Here is a 23226-nt window from a genome sequence, read left to right on the forward strand (position 1 = left end):
ATCTGCAGAACAACCCGTGGGAAACATGGGGTTAACAAAAAGAGGCGACAGGGGTCTGGGCACACGGGCCATTCCCCCTCTGGAACACACCAGATCCCAGGTCTTAGGAAAATGTAGAGATAAAACAGATGATAGTGCGATGGGATCCACGGAAGAGCAATGACGCAATGAGATCAGACTCAATAGCTACCCGCTGTTTATCGCCGCCCCTATGGCGCCAGTCGAAGAAGCGAAGCAACACCGCTGAACAGTATGGTACCCCGCGTTTAATGAAAGAAAAACCCACAATGGTCACAGAAATAACTTGAATCTAACAAAACTAATAATGAATAAAAATTCTATGAAAATGAACAAATGAAAGTCAGACATTGCTTTTCAACCATGCTTCAACAGAATTTTCAAAACAATAAAACTCATGAAACAGGCCTGGACAGAAATGAGGGTTCCCTTTACCTTAATATTTTGTTGGAATCAAACGATTCCTGTAACTTTCACTGAGACTTCTGCACCTTTCAACAGGTATTTTGGCCACTCCTCATGAGCAAACTTCTCCAGTGGTCTCAGGTTTGAAGGGTACCTTTTCCAGACGGCATATCTCACGTCCTTCTAAAGGTACTCAATAGGATTTAGGTCAGGGCTCATAGAAGGCCACTTCAGAATAGTCCAGTGTTTTCCTCTTAGCCATTCTTGGGTGTTTTTAGCTGTTTTTTTTTGGGTCATTATCCTGTTGCAAGACCCATGACCTGCGACTGAGACCAAGCTTTCTGACGATGGGCAGAACATTTCTCTCTAGAATCCCTTGATAGTCTTGAGATTTCATTGTACCCTGCATAGATTGAAGACACCCTGTGCCAGATGCAGTAAAGCATCCCCAGAACATAACAGAACCTCCTCCATGTTTCACAGTAGGGACAGTGTCAAGATACAGTCCTATGAAAAAGTTTGGGCACCCCTATTAATCTTAATCATTTTTAGTTCTAAATATTTTGGTATTTGCAACAGCCATTTCAGTTTGATATATCTAATAACTGATGGACACAGTAATATTTCAGGATTGAAATGAGGTTTATTGTACTAACAGAAAATGTGCAATATGCATTAAACCAAAATTTGAACGGTGCAAAAGTATGGGCACCTCAACAGAAAAGTGACATTAATATTTAGTAGATCCTCCTTTTGCAAAGATAACAGCCTCTAGTCGCTTCCTGTAGCTTTTAATCAGTTCCTGGATCTTGGATAAAGGTATTTTGGACAAACAATTCAAGTTCAGTTAAGTTAGATGGTCGCCGAGCATGGACAGCCCGCTTCAAATCATCCCACAGATGTTCAATGATATTCAGGTCTGGGGACTGGGATGGCCATTCCAGAACATTGTAATTGTTCCTCTGCATGAATGCCTGAGTTGATTTGGAGCGGAGTTTTGGATCATTGTCTTGCTGAAATATCCATCCCCGGCGTAACTTCAACTTCGTCACTGATTCTTGAACATTATTCTCAAGAATCTGCTGATTCTGAGTGGAATCCATGCAACCCTCAACTTTAACAAGATTCCCGATGCCGGCACTGGCCACACAGCCCCAAAGCATGATGGAACCTCCACCAAATTTTACAGTGGGTAGCAAGTGTTTTTCTTGGAATGCTGTTTCTTTTTGGACGCCATGCATAACGCCTTTTTTTATAACCAAACAACTCAATCTTTGTTTCCAAAATGAAGTTGGCTTCTCCAAATGTGCTTTTGCATACCTCAGGCGACTCGGTTTGTGGTGTGCTTGCAGAAATGGTTTCTTTCTCATCACTCTCCCATACAGCTTCTCCTTGTACAAAGTGCGCTGTATTGTTACTGATGCACAGTGACACCATCTGCAGCAAGATGATGCTGCAGCTCTTTGGAGATGGTCTGTGGATTGTCCTTGACTCTTCTCACTATTCTTCTTCTCTGCCTTTCTGATATTTTTCTTGGCCTGCCACTTCTGGGCTTAACAAGAACTGTCCCTGTGGTCTTCCATTTCCTTACTATGTTCCTCACAGTGGAAACTGACAGGTTAAATCTCTGTGACAACGTTTTGTATCCTTCCCCTGAACAACTATGTTGAACAATCTTTGTTTTCAGATCATTTGAGAGCGGGCTGTCCATGTTCGGCGACCATCAAACTTAACTGAACTTGAATTGTTTTGTAGAAAGAAATGGTCCAAAATCCCTTCATCCAGGATCCAGGAACTGATTAAAAGCTACAGGAAGCGACTAGAGGCTGTTATCTTTGCAAAAGGAGGATGTACTAAATATTAATGTCACTTTTCTGTTGAGGTGCCCATATTTTTGCACCGGTCAAATTTTGGTTTAATGCATATTGCGCATTTTCTGTTAGTACAATAAACCTCATTTCAATCCTGAAATATTACTGTGTCCATCAGTTATTAGATATATCAAACTGAAATGGCTGTTGCAAACACCAAAATATTTAGAACTAAAAATGATTAAGATTAATAGGGGTGCCCAAACTTTTTCATAGGACTGTATGCTTTACTTTTCCGTCTGTGAACATTGAGCTGATGTACCTTGCCAAAAAATTCTGAGTTTTGTCTCATCTGTCCATAGGACATTCTCCCAGAAGCTTTGTGGCTTGGCAACATGTAGTTTGGCAAATTCCAGTCTGCTTTTTTATGATTTGTTTTCAACAATGGGGTCCTCCTTGGTTGTCTCCCATGAAGTTGACTTTGGCTCAAACAATGACGAATGGTGACACTGATGTTCCTTGAGCTTCCTGCTCACTTTTAATCTCTAGTAGTTTTTCTGGGCTCTTTTGTTACCATTCGTATTATCCATCTCTTTGATTTGTCATCAATTTTCCTCCTGCGGATATGTCCAGGGAGGTTGGCTACAGTCCCATGGATCTTACATTTCTGAATAATATGTGTAACTGTAGCCACAGGAGCATCAAGCTGTTTGGAGATGGTCTGATAAGCTTTACCTTTAACATGCTTGTCTATAATTTTCCTTCTAAGCTCCTGAGACAACTCTTTCCTTCGCTTCCTCTGGACCATGTTGGGTGTGGTACACACCATGCCACCAAACAGCACAGTGAGTATATAGCCCTATATACAGGTCCACTGATGACTACTAGATTGTAGACACCAGGGATGCTAATTAGTGGACACACCGAGATTTAACATGTCCCTTTGGTCACATTATTTTCAGGGAACTATCATTTCTGTCCAGGCCTGTTTCTTGAGCTTTATTTGAAAAAAAAAATAAATTCTGTTGAAGCGAAAAGCAATGTCTGACTTTCATTTGTTCATTTTCATAGAATGTTTATTTATTATTACTTTTGTCAGATTCAAGTTATTTCTGTGACCATTGTGGGTTTTAATTTCATTAAACGAGTGCGACCAACAATTTTGTCCATGTATGTATGTCAGTATAAATTCCACCCACACTAAGACAGAATTAGCAGTGTGTATTCCTTCCTACACAGCAATGACATATTATATTAGAGCCTGCTAATTGATAATGCACTATTCATATTATTATCACTAAGGCTTCATATAACCAAGTGTGCAGCCCAAGGCTCTTCTGACGCTTTGTTACGTTCTGATTTTTTTTTATAGGACCTGCTCTATAAATATAATAATGGAATAGAGTTTTGGCCTCACTCAGGCATAAAGCCGTAGACTATTTTAACATCTGAGTAGTAAGTTCCATGGGGACCACCACGCACCAGTGGTATGTGTCATACAACAGATCTAGATCTTGCAGGGTGCCAGGTGTGGCTTCTTTGGAGGATGTGTAAAAAGTCATAATCTAGATTTTTATACTTTGTAGGCCAGATTATATTGATCATTATGGTTTTTTAACCCAGTATACCATTTGCATTGCCCATCACTATAGCAGTGAGGTTTGCTGTAGTCACTAAAAGGTCTCTCTAGGTCTACTAGATCAGTTTAAAAGCAATTTACAGTTACTTAGCAAACTGAGGCTGTGGATCTTTGTCTTGCCAGGTCATTTTAAGGCAATATCAACTACACAAAAATGAGGACGTGAACATACTGTACATACGGCTAGACTATTAATCTGTCCTTTATCATCACTGCCATCTGCTGGTTACAGCAAGATTTACAGTCATATTAAATCTATGAAGACTAAGCGTTATCATTTCAGTTCTTCCACTATTTTGCACAGATAGGGAACACTATAACCTTTGTATTATATGCTACACTTTACACATTATTTCATGTCATTTTATTCAGACAATGTAGAATATACATTGTAGAATAATTACTTTACTCTTGCAATGCTGAAATCATGCTAAGAACATACACTAGAGTTATGAAAAAGAGATCTCTGATGTAAACCTCAATTGGAAGTCTATAATGCACCCCAATATGTTGGAATATAGCACCATAGCCATTAACAGGATCGTTTTATTAGGAAAAAAGTGCCATTTAGTGAACACCTGTATGGAATAGTGCAATTTACCACTATCATCCATCAGGTACATAAAACCCAATAAAAACATCTGGTGTATACACTGAAAGTCTTTTGCAGCATATACCCCAACAGTTCTTGATGATGTGAACACAGACTGTGGATATGAAGACCAATGTTAAACACAGATATGCTGTGTAATCTAAGCAATGTTCCTAAGGCCTCATTCACACAGCAATATTCTGCTCAGCCTTTTGCATAGGAATTTGAAGGCCAAACCCAGTAGTGGGTCATTCTTTTTCTCTGTTGATTCCTATTGTGTGACAGAAAGCAGGGATCTTCAGAACTGCGAGAAAATGATATAGAATGGGGGACTTTACTAAATTTGTGATGCATAAACCCTATAAAACATAGAAATGGTATACAATGAAAGAGCTTTACTGGTAGAAATAAATCCATCTTATCCCTTAAAATAAATGTTGGGGGCTCTAACAAGTCTGAACACAATCTTACATAGAAGCCACAAAGACAGATCTTTACCTGCTTTCCTAGGGGATACTTAGGAAGAATGCAAGTGAAATGGTGTAGACACCTCAAAACTGGGATATAATTTTCATGGTACGCGTGCAAATCTTCCAAAAGCTTTTGGGTCATCTCCTAAAATGAAAATAAATAAATATAAATATATATATATATATATATATAACATCGAAAAGATAAAGTGTTAAATGAGTTTTATAGCATTTAAATACGAATGACCTAACAAAGAATAATAACAATAAGCAACACATCCGTTTCACAGAGCAATGACATCATACTCTTTAGTCACATGACTTGCATGAAGATCTGTCCCACTCAACGTTGTATGATCTATAATTGTGCTATGATTGCAGATGTTCCTATGGCATTCTAATACCATGAGGTGCAACGAAGGCTCCTTAAACCTTCCCATCTGCTTTTGGTTGACAGAACTAGATATATGGTTTAGTGGGAATAGATTCAGCAATATCTTCTCATTTATGCCGTTCTTTCTCTGTTTTATTCTATATTTGATTGATAGGAATATTTGAGTCCAGAGGGTGGTTGTATCAATTTTAGGGCCACAAACTGGACTCTAATATTCCTTCCAAAACATAGAAAGAACATAGCGAGAAATGAATAGATGTTAAGTTATCCTGAATTGTTTTTGCCCCATAACTACACGTCAATCTTCTCAGCTCCTTCTATTCTATAACGTTTGCAGATTAGTCTGCATTTTCTTTTTTTTTTTAACTGTAATTTTTATTGAATTTTTCAAGAGGGTTTACAACAAACAGAAAAATATGCATGTAAAACAGCAACAACACACAGAAAATCTTACACCAACTACGGCTGCTAGACCGCACAGAGAAATCTAGTCTGCATTTTCATGGTGACAGGTCCCCTTTTAAGGCAATAAAATCAAGGCATACTGCCACCAGTTTGGAATAATTTCCCCAACAAAACCACACTGATACATCACAATTAATCTGCCCCACATGGATTAGCTACATCAGTCCCAAGTGATCTTGAAACCAGCAGTATCAAAGTCCAATAAGAGGACAGACCACACAGTTACAGTGGATTGGAGTATAGCCAATACCACCAATGCCAGTGAAATCCCAATAACAGACTGAATTTTATGGCTTTTGAGTGTTTTGGGATTTTTTTTACCATTGTCCGCTATCCAGTATGTAATTTGTAAATATCTTTATTGAACCTACTAAGTACACACGTTACAAGTTTCTGCTTGTCATCACAGAAATTCTGGAAAAGTTTTCTAATACTGAAATCATATACAGCTACTTGAGGGTAAGACACTGCATATGATTTTCTTCATGATTTCTTTTATTATAGTCATGTGTTACCATAAGAAATAAACCATTGTTAGCCTCTCCTGATGCCTTCATTTGTAATATTGTAAATACAATTGGCAGGTAGCTTTACACTGGCAAATAGAGACGCGGAGGAGGTGAAAAAAGAAAAAAGACAGAAAAATCAATAGTCTTCCAATTACTCCGAGAACAAGACAAGCGGGGTTGAGTGAAGCACACCCATGGGAGTCCAGAAACGCAATTGTGAAAGGATGAAAACTAGCTGTACCTGAAAGGCAGAAAAAGTAGCATCAATCAAGTTTGATAGAAAGAAAAATACATACTTTGTGATCTGCCCTGAGAGACAAGATGTGGTGGGATTAAATGCAATTAGTCATTTTCTCTTTTGTGAGCAGTCGACGTCTTAAGATGAAAAAAATCTCCTAATAAGCAGTTCTACTATAAGACATGCTATAGTCACAGCTACAGTGAAGAAGCCCATTGCAAACACTGAGGAATGTATTACATTTAATTCCAATGGTTAGATAAATGTAGAATGCACAACACCTAACTATTATGATACCATTGTGAGATGTTAATATGGATTAGCAATTTTTGAGGATCAGTAACAGAAGCGTGGGTTCTAGATTTTGTTAAGGACACGTTGATCCAGGATTTTATACTGACTGCTATATTGGAGTTGGCAAGAATTTTTTTCCCCCTGAAATGGGGCAATTGGAATAAGCCTCATGGGGTTTTTTGCCTTCCCCTGGAACAACATTGTAGGGGATTGTAGGGTTAAAGATTGGACTTGATGGACTGATGTCTTCATCCAACCTCATCTACTATGTAACTATACTAGAGCCTTATACCTGAGGTATACACTCAGATAGCAGCTACAAGGTTATCCACTATCAATTTATGGATTACATCGTGTAGTAAGTTACCAGGCTACCAGAGATGCTAAACGGGCATCTTGAAATTCTGCCCTAGTGGGCATGACAGATTGAGGAGCTGTCCCCCACCCAATGATGATGTGAAAGCTGGGATTGGCCACAACCACTCTGATTACATCAGCGGAGGGGCGTGGCTTGTTATATATATATATATATATATATATATATATATATATATATATATATATATATATACCCAAACCATTTGCCAGCGCCACTAATAGCCACATATCATGGCCGACCGACGCTAGGTTGGGGGGATTGAGATCAGTATCGCCTTACTTTTATATTAGCCACCAGCTACCACTGATGAAGCACTGGTCTGATATTTATGCAGAAATGGATTAGTTAGCTAGATTCAGTTACCGCATGGGTGCCACAGATAGAATAGGTTAGCTGTATCACTTATCTTCATATAATCAGTGTGTTGGTGTGTGGCGGATCTAGCTGTGATATCCATCGCATTAAGGCTGGTACAAATACACGCAGCCATGCAGATTGGGTGTTAATTCAGCTGAGAGATCTACATTGACCATACCATACTGATTAGAGTAATTATAGCTCAGTATTACTAGCACTGGTCACTGATGAATATGTTTCATGTCAAATATGTGAGTTTTATGCCATTGAGGGGGCTAATGAAATATGTACTGACCCCATTAGTGAGTCAGCTGCTGTTAGCCGGTTTATGTACAGTGTTTAATAAACACTGGGTATATACACATACAAAAAAAAGAAAAAAAATGTTACACTGAACATAAAGAACTATGTCTGGAGTCTCACAAAATAATATTGATACAGTTTACACCTATCCCAGCAAATCTAGTGACTTTGGGAATAGAGTTATACCCTGGGCATCGGGTATATCCCTATATCGCTGTGTTTGCTGACCAACCTGGCTATATTAAAGATTGTTCCATTTTGTAGTTGTTAGCAATGATAATATGCACCTGATGGCATTTTTTTTATGAATTATCTCTTAAAATTTATATTTTAGTATACTCTCTGGTCTGTAATGCTTTAGCATTACTGGTACATTACTTTGGCCACTGATCCTAGGGATTGCCTACCTAGCTAGCATGGCCAACGTCATGCTGGTACCAAAAGCATTCATAAAAGAAAATCACTGATGACAAGTCAAGGAGTATCTGTGAAGGTATATCACTAGCTTCATTGGCGTAAGGTAATGACAGGTCTTGTTTAAAGACTTTTGTGTCCTGTAAGATACCATAGCAAGGTCGACAAGGTGCTGAATTCAGCACATTTTCAGATATGCCAGTATTTGCTCCAGCTCCAAAGATATTGGTGCCGTTAGTTTTGGCTACCAATATCACTACACTGTCATAGAGGCCAGCGTCACAGCTTAGTGTCATGGCTGGGCAGTGAGAAAGGCCCCCCCCTGTTAATAACCTTCTATAGACTTGTACTGTGAAGTGAGTATTCCTCACCACACAGCAATGATACTGAGTTGTGAGGCTAACCACTCTGACAGTGCAGGCATATCGGTGCTGAAAGTAACTTCACCAAGTTTCCTTGAACCTGGGTAGATAAAAGGCCAAACTAAAAGTGCGCTTAATTCAGATATGCAATGGTATATTCATGATCTTAGAGAACATAAAAGGTCCTCTTTAACCCCTTTCGCTCAGTGACATACTATTATGTTAGCCTATAAAAAAATGTCTTTTATATCAAAATACAGCACTCCTAACAATAAGTAAAACAGTGCCAATATTCTACAAGAACCTATTTATTAATAGTCAATAAACACAAAAATATTATACCGTATAGACTGAGACAAGTACACTGTGGGTATGATGGAAATATATCCCAGATATAAAATTATCTTCCAAGATATAACTGGTATTCACAAATCACTAGAATATCACCTCCTAACCAATATCACCAATATACCGTATATATTCGAGTATAAGCCGACCCGAATATAAGCCGAGGCCCCTAATTTTACCACAAAAAAACTGGGAAAACTTATTGACTCGAGTATATGCCTAGGGGGGGAATGCAGCAGCTACTGGAAAATTTCAAAAAATAAAATTGCCGGAGTTTTTGGGTGCAGTAGATAATGACTGCTGGGAATGGGGGTGTTTTGGTTGTCTGTTTGCCCTTTCCCTGAGCTTGAGGACTGGGTTTTTTTTCCCCACTTGGAATTCAGCCTGGCTGAATATAGGGTATCTGCAGTGCTCCTATTAACCTCTTCCCGACGGAACAGGAGCACTAAAGATACCCTATATTCAGTAGACCGGGCACTTTCAGATACAGGGATACCTAATGTGTATTTGTTTCACAGTCATTTTCTACTTTTGTATGTATTCTAGGGAAAGGAGTGATTTAGAACTTTTATTTATTTTATTTTTTTAAAGCTTCTTTTTTTTCATATTTTATGGGAGATTCTATACATTACTATTGCGGCTGGTCACAGACACCCCCCCAAAAAAAAAAAAAAAAATTATATATATTTTTTTTTTTTTGCTTGACTTAAGTATAAGCTGAGGGGGTTTTTTTTCAGCACAAAAACTGTGCTGAAAAATTCGGCTTGTACTCAAGTATATACGGTAAATCACCACTACCATGATACTGTACTTATCTCTGCCTTTACACAGTACAATATTTTTGTATGTATTGATTGTTCTGCTCCTTAATAGAGATGAGCGAACACTATTCAAAACAGCCGTTTCGAATAGTACGCTCCCATAGAAATGAATGGACGTAGTCGGCACGTGGGGGGTTAAGCGGACTGCCGCTGGCAAAGTCTGCGTGCCAGCCGCTTCCATTTATTTCTATGGGAGTGTGCTATTCGAAACGGCTGTTTCGAATAGTGTTCGCTCATCTCTACTCCTTAACAGTATGGTACTGCGATGTACCAAGTGCAAGAGCTGCTATAGTTGCCAGGTATTAGCTGTTAAGTGATTGGGAAGGGGAGGACCTTCCATCTTTCAGCCCTCCAACCCCAAACAACACTTAAAAATAAATCAATAAATAGATTTTTGTATTCAATGTAAAATCCTTTTCTCGTTTTAGTAATTGGGCACTATAAGTATAGATCTGGCCACTAGGAGGCTAAAAGATGTTGGCTCTGCCTCTGGGCTATACCCTCTCCATAAACACTATGCTAGCCAATTTGTATTGGAGCATTAGGAGCAAGACACAAATAAAGAAAAAAGGAACGCAGAACATAGAACCAACAGTCACTAACATGTCCTGAACCGAAGAAAGAACTACAACAATACAGGGCTGGAATATCAAGAAAAAAGGGAGAATACAACAGGAAAGGGAATTTATGGAGATTACAGAAATCAATTTTTCTCACTTATTTCATTGGACCATGGGATGTCCTAAAGCAGTCGCAGACGCTGGAAATTACACAGCCATGCGGTCCAAACTAGCACACAGCTGCCTGCAGAACCTTACAACCCAAACTTGCATCAGTAGAGGCCATAGAATGGATCTGATAGAACTTGATAAAAGTGTAGAAGCCTGATGACCTGGGTGGTGGAGCAGAACTCATTCCAGCAGCTCTCATCGAATGAGCTATCACCTGGACAGGAGATGGCATACCTTTAAGCAGGCCTCACTGATAGCAGACCAAATCCACATAGAGATGGAAAACTTGCCAGGCTATTGCAAGAGCCATCCGGGTAAACAAACAAAGGACGCGAAGGAAGGAAGAGAGATAAATAGACCTGGATCAATCAAAGAGGAAGGAAACATCATGGCTGAGCAGCAAGGAACGCCCCCTCTGACAGTATAGCGCTATAGACAGTACTGTCAGAAGGGGCATTCCCAGCTACACTGTCAGGAACGCCCTTCTGATGGTGAAGCGCTATCAGTAATTGCACCGATATCTCTTTCCCCGGGCACATAACGGGAAAGCCGACAGTGCGCTGAATTCAGTGCAGTCGGCTTCTAGCAGTATATAAAACTGCATGTGCCCAAGAACATGAAAGGTCCTCTTTAAAGGATGCAAAGAACTGCAGGTGGTGAAACATGTTTTTCAAAGGGTAAATGAACTTCATAGCAATAACATTCATAAAATGCATATTTAAATAATAAAATAGTGAAAAATTACCTTTACACAGCCGTAATCAGTCAGAAGTTTAACTTGTGCTTCTGGTGTCTGACCTTCAACAAAACTGGAGGAGGAAAAAAACATTCAAATGTAATGACCTAGACATATTACAAAAGAAACTACTTATGAGATGTAATAGACGGACATTCAGCGGAATATTACAGCATGAATCATATCTGTTACATATCAAGCATAGGCAAAAAATGATCAGATGTCTACCGACAGGGATTCTGAGGGAAATCAAAAGTCCTCAGGGTTTACCTTATGCTCCCACTTGTAAACATGCTCACATACATGAGAGCTGTCGGATAAAGAAGACTGTAAATCCAATCCAAATTGGTTCTAGCACAATTTACATTTGGCAGATGGAAGCTTTAGACTTATTACCTATTTCATCACTTCTGTGCCACAAGGGATAAGTTCATGTCTTCTATACATACAAATAACATACCTCATAAAAGATGCCAAATGACGAATGTTTTCACACTGATTTTTTGATAAGCTCTTCACTCGATGTTTCATGGTGGTAAGATCACAACATAAAACACTCAAGGGCTGAGAGTTAAAATGCTCCACCACAGAAAGCTAAAAGAGAATAACAGTGAAATATTGACCACATGTATAAATGCTATACCATCGTCACCATTACATAACCAGAAAAAAATCTGAGAAAAAGGAAATTCCATTTGAATGAATTGAGTGAAAATGAAATATATAAATCTCAAACATCATGTATTCTAATAGTCCCACCATTGGGAATTTCAGTAGCATAGATAATACAATAATAGCACAAGAAAAACACATACAAAGCTCATAAACGATCATTGGGCTGCAATTAAACTAGTAGATGTGCATCTATCAATTTATTGTAGGCCTATTTATTGTATTATTGTCTCATTGCTCCATGCTATATATTACATGTAGCATTGTTGATATAATTTGATGTATTTTTGGTGGATTAATTACCATCAGGGCGTTGTAACACAATGGTGGGCCCTGTGAAAGATTTTGTAAGTGAGCCCCCGTAACACCATCACCTAGAAATAGCCAACCTGCACAAATTAGAATACTCCCTCAATGTCCTCCACATAGTATAACTCAACTTAGTGGCTCTCACACAGTATAATGGCTCCCTAGTGACCCCATACAATATGCCCCTTATAATGTGCCCCTCCAGGTTGCCCCCACAAATATATGTTCCCCCACCTCCCTGGTTGTCCCCACCGTGTTACTCTCCTCACCCACCCTGTAATGCCCTCCTCAGGTTGCCCCCATAGTATCATGTCCCCCACAGGTTGCCCCCACAGTATCATGCCTTCACTCTAGGTTGCCCCCACAGTATCAATGCCTCCCTCCCCCATGTTGTCCCCATAGTGTCATTCACCCCCCTGCCCTGTATCATGCCCTCACCTTAGGTTGCCCTCACAGTATCAGGTCCCCCCCCCACACACTGACATGCCCCTGCCCCCTGGGGCCCCCACAGTTACATGTGTCTCCCCCAAGGTTGCCCCACCCCACCCCATCACTTTCTCTTTCTTCCAGTGTTCTCCATTGTTGTGGAGACATATTATAGTTTATATCACTTTCCTACTTTCAATGTTGCATATTGTCTATTTTTGATATATATTGATGTATAGGATGTATTAATAAATTTATATGATTTATAATTATTCTTTGCTCTTGGTGAGTTTTTTGGTGTCAATTCTAGTTATATTATAATGGGGCTATTGATGACTGCCATGGACTGTGGTGACATGTATTACACCCACCCATCAGACGATTGAAGAGGCCTCTTTATGCTTAACAATAATAAAAAACAATACATTTAATTAATATAGAAGCAACATATTCTGCAGCACTTTATAAACCAGAATTGCAAAGTACCAGGCACAGTGTCATACACTGTATAGTGGCTGTGCTTGGAATTCATTGATTCACTTGAATGAGGATGAGCTACAAACAGGCTTTGTGCTTGATGAATTTAACATCACTGGCCTGTAAACTGGAGTCTTTCAAAATTGTCTTTTTCCGTCATAAAAAGAACGAAAACATGTTTACAATTAAAATGTATTTAAATCATTTGTCAATATTATAATAATACATTCCTTTTAAGCAGCCACAGAATGCTCCTTAACATCCACCCTTGTGTCAGTGATCACAATCAGATAACCTTACCTGAAGACCCTTGATGAAGTTCTGCACAGAGAAATCATGATACAAAAATATTGTGATGAGAACCTGAAGAACCCGTCCACTCAGCTTGAATGGGAACTGATTGGAGAGAAGCAGCTGACAAGAAAAGAGGAAATATATATATATATATATATATATATATATATATATATATATATATATATATATATATATATATTTATATTTATTTATTTATACACACACAGATACTCAGAAGTTCCAGGTTACTGCAACTTCATCATACAACACTTAGTGCTTTGTTACTGAAAATACTGCACTTATCAAACAGCAAAGTCAAGTTAAATGATGTTTCTAAAAAAAATTTAAGTGTTGTTCCAGCCATCACTTATAACTTGTCCACCCTCATTTCCTTAATTTCCATAAAATAGTCTAGAGTTGCCTTTCAGTATGGAAAAATATTCATCTGCATGGCTGCTATATAATAAGACATTTCCTCTGAAGGACACATGACTGGCTGGCAGTTTTGCAGGGAGCAGGAGATCATCTGACCACTGCTGGGACAACACCTTTAAACCGATTACATTACAGCACAAACCTAAAGCAAGTAATAATAATCTGAATAATACAAATATAATAATATACCTTATCTACTACTGTTGCCAAATGTTCTGTGCATGATAAGGACTGAAAGAGTTCTATACAGAGCAGGGAGGACACAGAGTGAGACAGAAGTCTGTGGATTATCATTGGAGATGTGGCGATGCCAAATACCAGGACCAGAGGCAACTCTTTGCAGTAACGACTAAAACAACATAAGAAAAACAAACGGAATAAATGGGAAACAGAAAAATTAATCATATCAGGCTATGTTCACCTCACATTTGTGATATGCGTTTAACTTGTAGACCAGAAAACTTCTACATATTAAACTGCAGGAAAAAAACAAATACACACAAAAAGAAAAAAAAAGTACTATAGTATCCATTAAAAATATATATATATATACCAGTTATTTGAAAGGGGACCTTAAGAACATTGCTGCTGTTCCTAACAGCACACAATCTTCTAACATACACGGGTGTGAGGAGGGGGGATACAGTGATTTACATCCACATGCAGGGCATTTCTTTAGTCAGAAATTGCTTAACGAAACGTGGGGTGTAATTTCTCCTTTAATCCCTTGTGAAAATGAACAATTTGGGGCTAAAGAGATTTTATTGTAAAAAATAAATAATATTAAGAGGTGTATTTTTACTTTCAACCCCTTGTGCAAATGCAAAAAATTGGGGTTAAAGCAACATTTTATAGAAAAAAAAAATATTGCTTTCTATTTGAACGGCCCAATTTTGCTTAAAACATGAAAGGTGAAAGTGCTCATTATACCGTTCAATAGATTCCTTGAGGGAGTCTAGTTTACAAAATTGGTTCATTTTTAGGGAGGTTAAACTGTTCTGGTACTTCAGCAGCTCTGCAAATGTATCATGGTGCGAAACAGATTCCAACAAAATCTGCCCTCAGAAATCCCAATATGCATACGTACCTGCTAATAACTATAAATTCTTGCAGTACAGAAGAAGTAAAGCTTTCTAGATCTTTGAAGACCACAATTATAGGAGGTGCTTGCCAATTTTCTGATGAAGCTGGTCTCTTTTTCTTTGGAGAACTTGTTTTCTTCAGTGAAATATAAGCAAATACCATTACAATCTCTTACGCTGGGTTCACACCAGCGTTCGGCTTTCCGTATTGGGTTTCCGTCTTCTGCCGGCAGAAGACGGAAACCTGTCTTGCAGAGTCCGTCCGTGAGCGCCGGTGAGCGTTTTGAGCTCTCCACGGCGAAAGTAGTTTTTTTAAACGAACACAGGGTACTGCATGTCCAACTCGGTGTCCGGTTTAAAAAAAAAAAAACGGTTTTGCCGCGAAGAGCATAAAACGCTCACCGGCGCTCATGGCCAGACACTTTTCAAACCCATTCAAGTGAATAGGTTTGAAAGATACCGGCATGTTTCCGTCTCCTGTCCTGTTTTGTGCACGAAACGGAAACCTGCAGAACGGAGTCCCAGGCGCAGATGTGAACGAGCCCTTACATAGACAACCAGGAAAAAGCACACAAATCTGATGGAAAAAAACCAACTATATTTACACATCATTATATTAGTGTTTCCAAGCAGGTACTCATTCTACAGAATGGTGGGCTCATTCAGAATACTTATATGGTTTCAAGGATTACTAGGCTAATTCCTATTAATTAAAAGATATTAAAAGGGTATGCCCATATCTCATATCCACAGAATATGCCATACATATCTGACAGATGCATGGAGCAGCAGCTATCTCTAAAACGAGGATTACTGACCACCGCACCCAAACATACAGAGTGTAGTGACCGAGACTCACAATCAGTCTTTTCAATCGTCCACTAATTTTAAAGGGCCATTATTTTTTTTTCCCCCTATCAGTATGTCTTTGGAGTGTGGGAGGAAAACCACGCAAACAAGGGAAGAACATACAAACTCCTTGCAGATGTTGTCCTTGGCAGGATTCATCCCCAGGACTCCAGCGCTGCAAGGCTGCAGTACTAACCAATGAGCCACTGAGCTGCATAAGGGGCCATTATTAACATGATAATTTGCTATTTTACCACTACAGTTTTGTAGATATTATAACACCACCACTTGGCTAAGTTATAAGTATATTTTTGTTCATCATTTCAGTGTTGAATATTTTCAGGCCTTATGGACATGCAGAAAAAATTACCTTTGTAACCTTTTCATACCACCCAGAAAGAGAGGCCATGGAGCAGTTCATCTTTCTCTGAGAGATGGAAGCATGGTCATCTTCTTCATCAAGATCTAGATCAGCTGCACATCCCATAAGCTGTGAAAGGAGCTTCTGAAGAAGCTGCTTTATCCCTGGAAGAAAAAGAATAGTTATAATCTATGAAACCCTCAAGAGCCTGGTACACCTAGCATACTTCTAATTTATGCTATTCAAAGTAGTTATGCTACTGTAATGAAAACTATAGGAAACATGTTGTTACCGGGACATTCCTTTGCTTGCAATAACACTACGTATGGAGATACATGTTCATTAAGAACATCCGAGAGACTGTTGAAGGTTAGCTCATGGTCAGTGACATTGACGCCTGGAAAATGGAAAACACATCCTATTAAAACGAACACCGTCTGCTCATGCCGTATACAAAGATGACTTCAGATTTCATTTGTTTCAGACAACAGGTAAAAAGGTCATACATTTTAGGCCTGGTTCACATCTGCGTTCGGTATTCGGTTCGGGGAGTCTGCTTGGGGACTCCCCAAATGGAATACCAAACACATTAAAAAGTGGTGCGCAATGAAACTACATGCACCCCATAGACTATAATGGGGTCCATGTGTTTTCCACGCGGTATCCCCATGAATCATGCAGAGACAAAAGTGCTGCTTGTTATACTTTTCTCTCCGCATGATTCGTGCAGACACCATGCAGAAAACACACAGACACCATTATAGTCTATGGGGTCCTCCATGAGGTTTCAATTCCTCACCACTTTTTAATGCGTTCAGTATTCCGTTCGTGGTGTCCCCAAGCAGACTCTCCGAACCAAATACTGAACGCAGATGTGAACTGGGCCTTAGATCACCATGTCTTTGTCTCCAATTCCTCTGTACTCCTACAACTGTGATCACAAGATACTTAAATGGAGCAGTGGTTGAACATTGGAATTATGAACAGGCTGAGATGTGGAACATATGAAAGGTTTCTCACAGTACAATATAATAGGATAACAGTAATTTCAAATTTTTATGGTTGAAAGAAAACCCAAAAGTCAGCCCAAAAGCATGGATGGATGGAGGATGGACCTACCAAGTAGAAGGGCTGCAGTAGGGATCTCACTAGACTTCACTCTGCAATTCCAGTCATTTTTTTTGTTCCAAAAATCAGAGTGTGATTTCTTCAAAAAGCATATGAGATTGTCAAACAGTTTCTTGTTCAACTCTTCCTGCAATTGCTGGGGTACAAAATGAAAACTTGAGTGAAAGATCTTAAACACAGTTAAGAATTGATACACAATATAGGGTAGAAGGCTGTAGAGTCAAGAAAGGTTCCAAGATGCCATTTGTAGTACAGAGGATCTGTCATGACAACAGAAGAGCATCCACTGTCCATGTAATTAATAATCAAAAGCCAGGAGACGATATATGTAAAACGATATGCCAAAAAACTGACAAGTATCATGTGGCTTCATTTAGAGCACCATTTTTACTAAGAAGTTACATTTTAAAGCTCTTAATGTTAAGATCGCCAAAAAATGGAATAGGTCAACCGTGTAGATTTGTTTTACGGTGGAATTAACCTTTTTTTACATATACATACATGTTAGGACCTCAGAAAAAAGGTATTTAGTAATAAGATTAACAAACCAAATGCTCTTACTTGACAGTATATCTGTCATCTATGCTATAATATATGATCATGAGTGATGTTGTATTGATACTATGTCCACAGCGCTTATCAGTATTCACCTGGAAGATTCAACGAATCAGACATATGCCATCATACAGCCATATAGCAGCAAAAAGGTATACAAAGGTCAAAAGCACTCACTGGTGGTGTCCATAGGGTCAATGGGAACTATGGATGGATTTGATGTATATGTGGCAAGCTTTTTTTGCCATATAGGGCATATATTGCAAGTGTAGTGTGAATGCAGTTTTAGTAATTTCATGAGCACACTACCACAAAGGGAATTTTTTGAGTAGCTGTTGTAACTGAGCATACAGGCCCTTGATCATTCATCTATGAGTGTTTGTCTGTCCTCTATAGGCACAATTTGATCCAAAATTTGGCACATAGGTTAATCAGGTGTGCAGGAAGGTTTTTGTGAAGGTATCAACCTTGCGGACCTCACAAGACCATGGTAGGATGGATAGAAGATTGCAATCTCCAGCCACAGTTATGAGGACAGATTTATTACAACTGCATAAAAGTGAGTTTCTTTCCCAGTCTGAACATGGCTGTGTGAATTGGGTCCATCCAGTCCCTTCCAATTTCCGCTGTACTGCAGGGGTTCATGTACACTTGAGAAAGGGCATTGTTGCCCAAAAACGTGTTGTATTTTCTGAACCTTAATAAAGTGGTTAAAATATTATCGGGTGATGTGTGGTATCTACAGATAAGTGAATAGTATTCGAAACTGCAGTTTGAAATACCTAGGAATGAATGGGAGCGGCCGCACGCCGGCCAGCGCTTAATCCTTTGCAGTTCGCCCGCTCCATTTAATTCCTATGGGAGTGAGGTATTCGAAACTAGAGTTTTGAATAGTATTCGCTTATCTCTAGTGGTATCCTTTACTATGGTCCTTTGGCATTTCAATCGACACTACTGGTGAACTGGATTCTGCAGCTCTCAACTCACCCAGGGAGGAACCCCCTGTGAAACGGTTCTAAGGCGATACTGGTAGTTGTGAGTTCTACACAACTCCACCAGGTGAGAGTTCATTTGGCACATTTTGCAATTGTCCCTCACCTAACAATACTACACCATATACAGCTTGGTACTGTTCTTGTTTTTGTTTTCTCCCTCGCTGGCGGTATCAGTTTCAGAGGTCAGTAAACACATCTTTTGCTGAACACATTCTTTCCAACACATGGGACATTTTTGTGTTTACTGTGTTTTACACATGTATATAATCTTTATTTCTTGAAACTTGAAAGTGTGGGGTGGATGTTGTTCTTTAACACACACATATATGTCAAGATGTTAAAAACAAAAACAGAACAAAAACAAAACAAAAACACACAAACACATACACACTGGTCAAAAAAACAAAGATAAAGGGAACACTAAAATACCACATCCTAGATACCAATGAATGAAATGTTCCATTTGCAAATCTTTATTCATTACATAATGTAATGCATTCAGAACAATAAAACATAAAAATGATCAATGTAAAGCTAAATGAATATCCCATGCAGGTCTGGGTTTGGAATAATACTCAGAATCAAAGTGGAAAATCAAATTACAGGCAGATCCAACTTCAGTGGAAATGTCTCAAGACAAGGAAATTAGGCTCAGGGCTCGCTCACATCTGCGCCCGGGGTCTCCGCTTTCAGGTTTCCGTTTCCTGCCCGAAACAGGGCAGGAAACGGAGACCTGCAGGCATTTTTCAAACCCATTCATTTGACTGGGTTTGAAAAGTGTCCGGCCATGAGCGCCAGGTGAGTGGTGTGTTTTGTTTTTTTTTAAATCAGACAGAATCTGACATGCAGTACTCTGTGTCCGGTTTAAAAAAAAAAATGGTTTCGCCACGGAGAGCATAAAACGCTCACGGCCGGACTCAGCATGACAGGTTTCCGTCTTCTGCATGCAGAAGACGGAAACTGAAAGCAGAGACCTGAACGCTGGTGTGAACCTAGCGTAAGAGAGGTAGGTGTGTGTGTGTGTGTGTGTGTGTGTGTGTGTGTGTGTGTGTGTGTCCCACATGCCTGTGTGACCTCCCTACAATGCCTGGGCATGCTCCTGATGAGGTTGCGGATGATCTCCTGAGGGATCTCCTCCCAGACCTGATCTAAAACATCTGCCAACACCTGGACAGTCTGTGGTAAAACATGATGTTGGTGGATGGAGTGAGACATGATGTCCTAGATGTGCTCAATTGGATTCAGGTCTGGGGAACGGGCGAGCCAGTCCATAGCTTCAATGTCTTCATCATGCAGGAACTGCTGACACACTTCAGCTCACATGAAGCCTAGCATTGTCAAGCATCAGAAGGAAGCCAGGGCCCACTGCACCTGCATATGGTCTCACATTGGGTTTGAGGATCTCATCCCAGTACCTAATGGCAGTCAAGGTACCTCTCGCTAGCACATGGAGGGCTGTCGACCCTCCAAAGAAATGCCTCCCCAAACCATTACTGACCCATTGCCAAACCAGCCATGCTGGAGGATGTTGCAAGCAGCAGAACATTCTCCACAGCGTCTCCAGACTCTGTTAGGTTTGTCACTTGTGCTCATTGTGAACCTGCTCTCATCCGTGAAGAGCACAAGGCGCCTATGTCGAAGATTGTTCTCTGGCAAGTACCAATCACCCTGCACGGTGTTGGCTGTAAGCCCAACACCCACTTGGGGACTTTGGGCCCTCATAGAGTCTGTTTCTGACATTTTGAGCAGACACATGGATGTTAAAGACCTATTGGAGGTCATTTTGTGCGGCTCTGGCACTGCTCCTCCTTGCACAAAGGAGGAGGTAGTGGTCCTGATACTAGGTTGTTGCCCTCCTATAGCCCCCTTCATGTCTCCTTATATCTGTTCCATGCTCTGGACACTGTGCAGACAGACACCGCTACCCTTCCGGCAACAGCTTGTATTGATGTGCCATCCAGTATGAGATACACTACCTGAGCAACTTTTGTGTTGTAGACACCACCTCATGCTACTTCTAGAGGTTAGAGCAATGACAAAATGCAAAAGTAACCAAAACAACAGCCAGAAAAGAATGAGAACAGAGAAATGGTCTATGGTCACCACTACAGAACCACTCATTTATATTGCTAATATACATGATTTGATTATTCATATATTAGTTATGGCGCTCTTTTTAATTCCACTTTATTCTGGTCCCAAAGGCCAGGGAATAGTTGTGTATTTCAGGTCCAGATTATGGATTGAATTATGTGCACTATCCTATATGTGTGACCTGTATCCATAATGTGATTTTTGACACTTAACATGTTATGCAATGATATAAATTACTTATTAATTGAATTATTATGCTGGATTATATAGACACTTTGTATTGCCAATAAAATACAAGGGAACAGCGCTGGAGTCCTGGTTTCGAATCCTGCCAAGGACAACATCTGCAAGGAGTTTGTATGTTCTTCCCCGTGTTTGCGTGGGATTCCTCCCACACTCCAAAGACATATAGAGGGGGAGGGAGAAATACAAGTAATAAAGACACTTTTGTTATTGGACCAGTGGAGTGCTGCCATTTTCTCTTCATATCTGAATATTGGAAGTAGCAGTCTTCCTTAGGATTTGCGGCCAGGTTCTATATATTGGCACTGTGGATTTTTTTTATATATCTGACAGTAAATCTTCAACAGCACTCTCCAATTGTATGCATTATGTAAATGAAACAGTTACTGGAGCCGTCACGTAACAGAAGTGTAAGGATTATAATAGTAGGCTGATCAATATCTACTACCTGTCAACTTATAAAAGATTTCACTGACCTCTGTCTGAGATTTCATATGCAGCCATAGCGACTGACAGCTCTCAAAACGCGTTCTGCCATCTTCAGAATTGTTAAGGCTTTCAATAAAATAGTCAGCTGGAAATAAAGAAAGGTAATTGAATTCAATGATATGTGTACGTAACAAAGTGTCTGACAATTCTAACAATGCAGAAGATGCGATAGATATCTGTGGACAGAATTAACATGTATTTCATAAGTGAACCAAACATACACTTTGGGCTAGGTTCACACTTGAAATGGTGTTTCAGTTTTTCTTAGTATTCTCCAAGCTAAAGATATTGATGACCTATCCTGAGTATAGCTGATATGAGATCAGTGGGATCTGACACCCAACTGATCAGCAGTAGCTCTATTCTCTGTGTAGTGGTCAGACCAGGTTACTGCCGCTCCAAGTGGGGATGAAAAGTGTTGGAGCCCCACCAATCTTAGATTGATTACGTATCCTTAAGAAAGGCCATCAATATTTTTACCGTGGAAAACACCTTTAACCCCTTCATGCATAATCATGTATGTGATTAGGCGTAGGGGTGTATGGAAAGGGCTCAGGAGCTGAGCCCTGTTAAAACATGACAGATGCCAGCTGTATAATACAGGCAGCATCCACCGCTAACTGCTGTGATCAGTGTCAGCACCAATCTCAGCTAACACTTTAGATGCTGTGGTTAAATGATACCACAGCATCTAAAGTGCGCATGCGGTCACCATCTTTAACCAATCACTGACCTCCAGAATGTCATCCGATAGCGGCGATCAGTTGCCATGACAGCTAGGAGGCTGGTCATTAGTATGCCTATAGCAGTGTGTAATAGCAATCAATTAAGCGTGCCAGACAAACGAAAAAAAACCTAGAAGAAATCGGGCAATATCATTGTAGAATAGCAATGCAGTTTGAACCTGCCCAGGTACACGCATACATACCGTATATAAGCCGAGGCCCCTAATTTTACCACAAAAAACTGGGAAAACTTATTGACTCAAGTATAAGCCTAGGGGGGAAATGCAGCAGCTGCTGGAAAATTTTGTTGGTGTTTTGGTTGTCTGTCTGCCCCTTCCCTGAGCCTGCGGACTGTTTTTTTTTTCCCCCACTTGGAATTCAGCCTGGCTGAATATAGGCTATCTGCAGTGCTCCTATTAACCCCTTCCTGACAGAACAGGAGCACTGCAGATACCCTATATTCAGTAGACCGGGCACTTTCAGGCACAGGGATACCTAATGTGTTTGTGTTTCACAGTCATTTTCTACTTTTATATGTATTCTAGGGAAAGGAGTGATTTAGAACATTTACTTCATTTTTTTATTATATTTTTTTTAAAAGCTTCTTTTTTTTTTCACTATTTCATGACAGATTCTATACATTACTATTGCAGCTGGTCGAGTATTAGCCGAGGGGGGCTTTTTCAGCACAAAAACTGTGCTGAAAAATTCGGCTTATACTCGAGTATATACGGTATTTGGATACCCAATATTATTAGAATCTATGGACTTTTCTTTACCTAATAAAAAAGGCCATAGATATC

The 23226-nt window shown here is 39.7% G+C and overlaps 1 protein-coding gene across 1 annotated transcript in view; it reads right to left on the reverse strand.

The window, feature by feature from the left end:
- The window catches only part of ORC3 (origin recognition complex subunit 3), a 43020-nt gene that overhangs the window by 14863 nt on the left and 4931 nt on the right, over positions 1-23226 (reverse strand). Inside the window, exons 4-13 of the mRNA XM_075268243.1 lie at positions 21686-21783; positions 17314-17458; positions 16487-16591; positions 16204-16358; positions 14990-15120; positions 14092-14251; positions 13471-13584; positions 11747-11880; positions 11296-11359; positions 4964-5080 (exon numbers count right to left, since the gene is read on the reverse strand). Of these exons, the coding sequence (XP_075124344.1) occupies positions 4964-5080; positions 11296-11359; positions 11747-11880; positions 13471-13584; positions 14092-14251; positions 14990-15120; positions 16204-16358; positions 16487-16591; positions 17314-17458; positions 21686-21783 (1223 nt within the window). The remainder of the gene's footprint in view (positions 1-4963; positions 5081-11295; positions 11360-11746; positions 11881-13470; positions 13585-14091; positions 14252-14989; positions 15121-16203; positions 16359-16486; positions 16592-17313; positions 17459-21685; positions 21784-23226) is intronic.

Source organism: Leptodactylus fuscus, chromosome 3 (assembly GCF_031893055.1).
Source record: "Leptodactylus fuscus isolate aLepFus1 chromosome 3, aLepFus1.hap2, whole genome shotgun sequence".
Classification (NCBI taxonomy): domain Eukaryota; kingdom Metazoa; phylum Chordata; class Amphibia; order Anura; family Leptodactylidae; genus Leptodactylus; species Leptodactylus fuscus.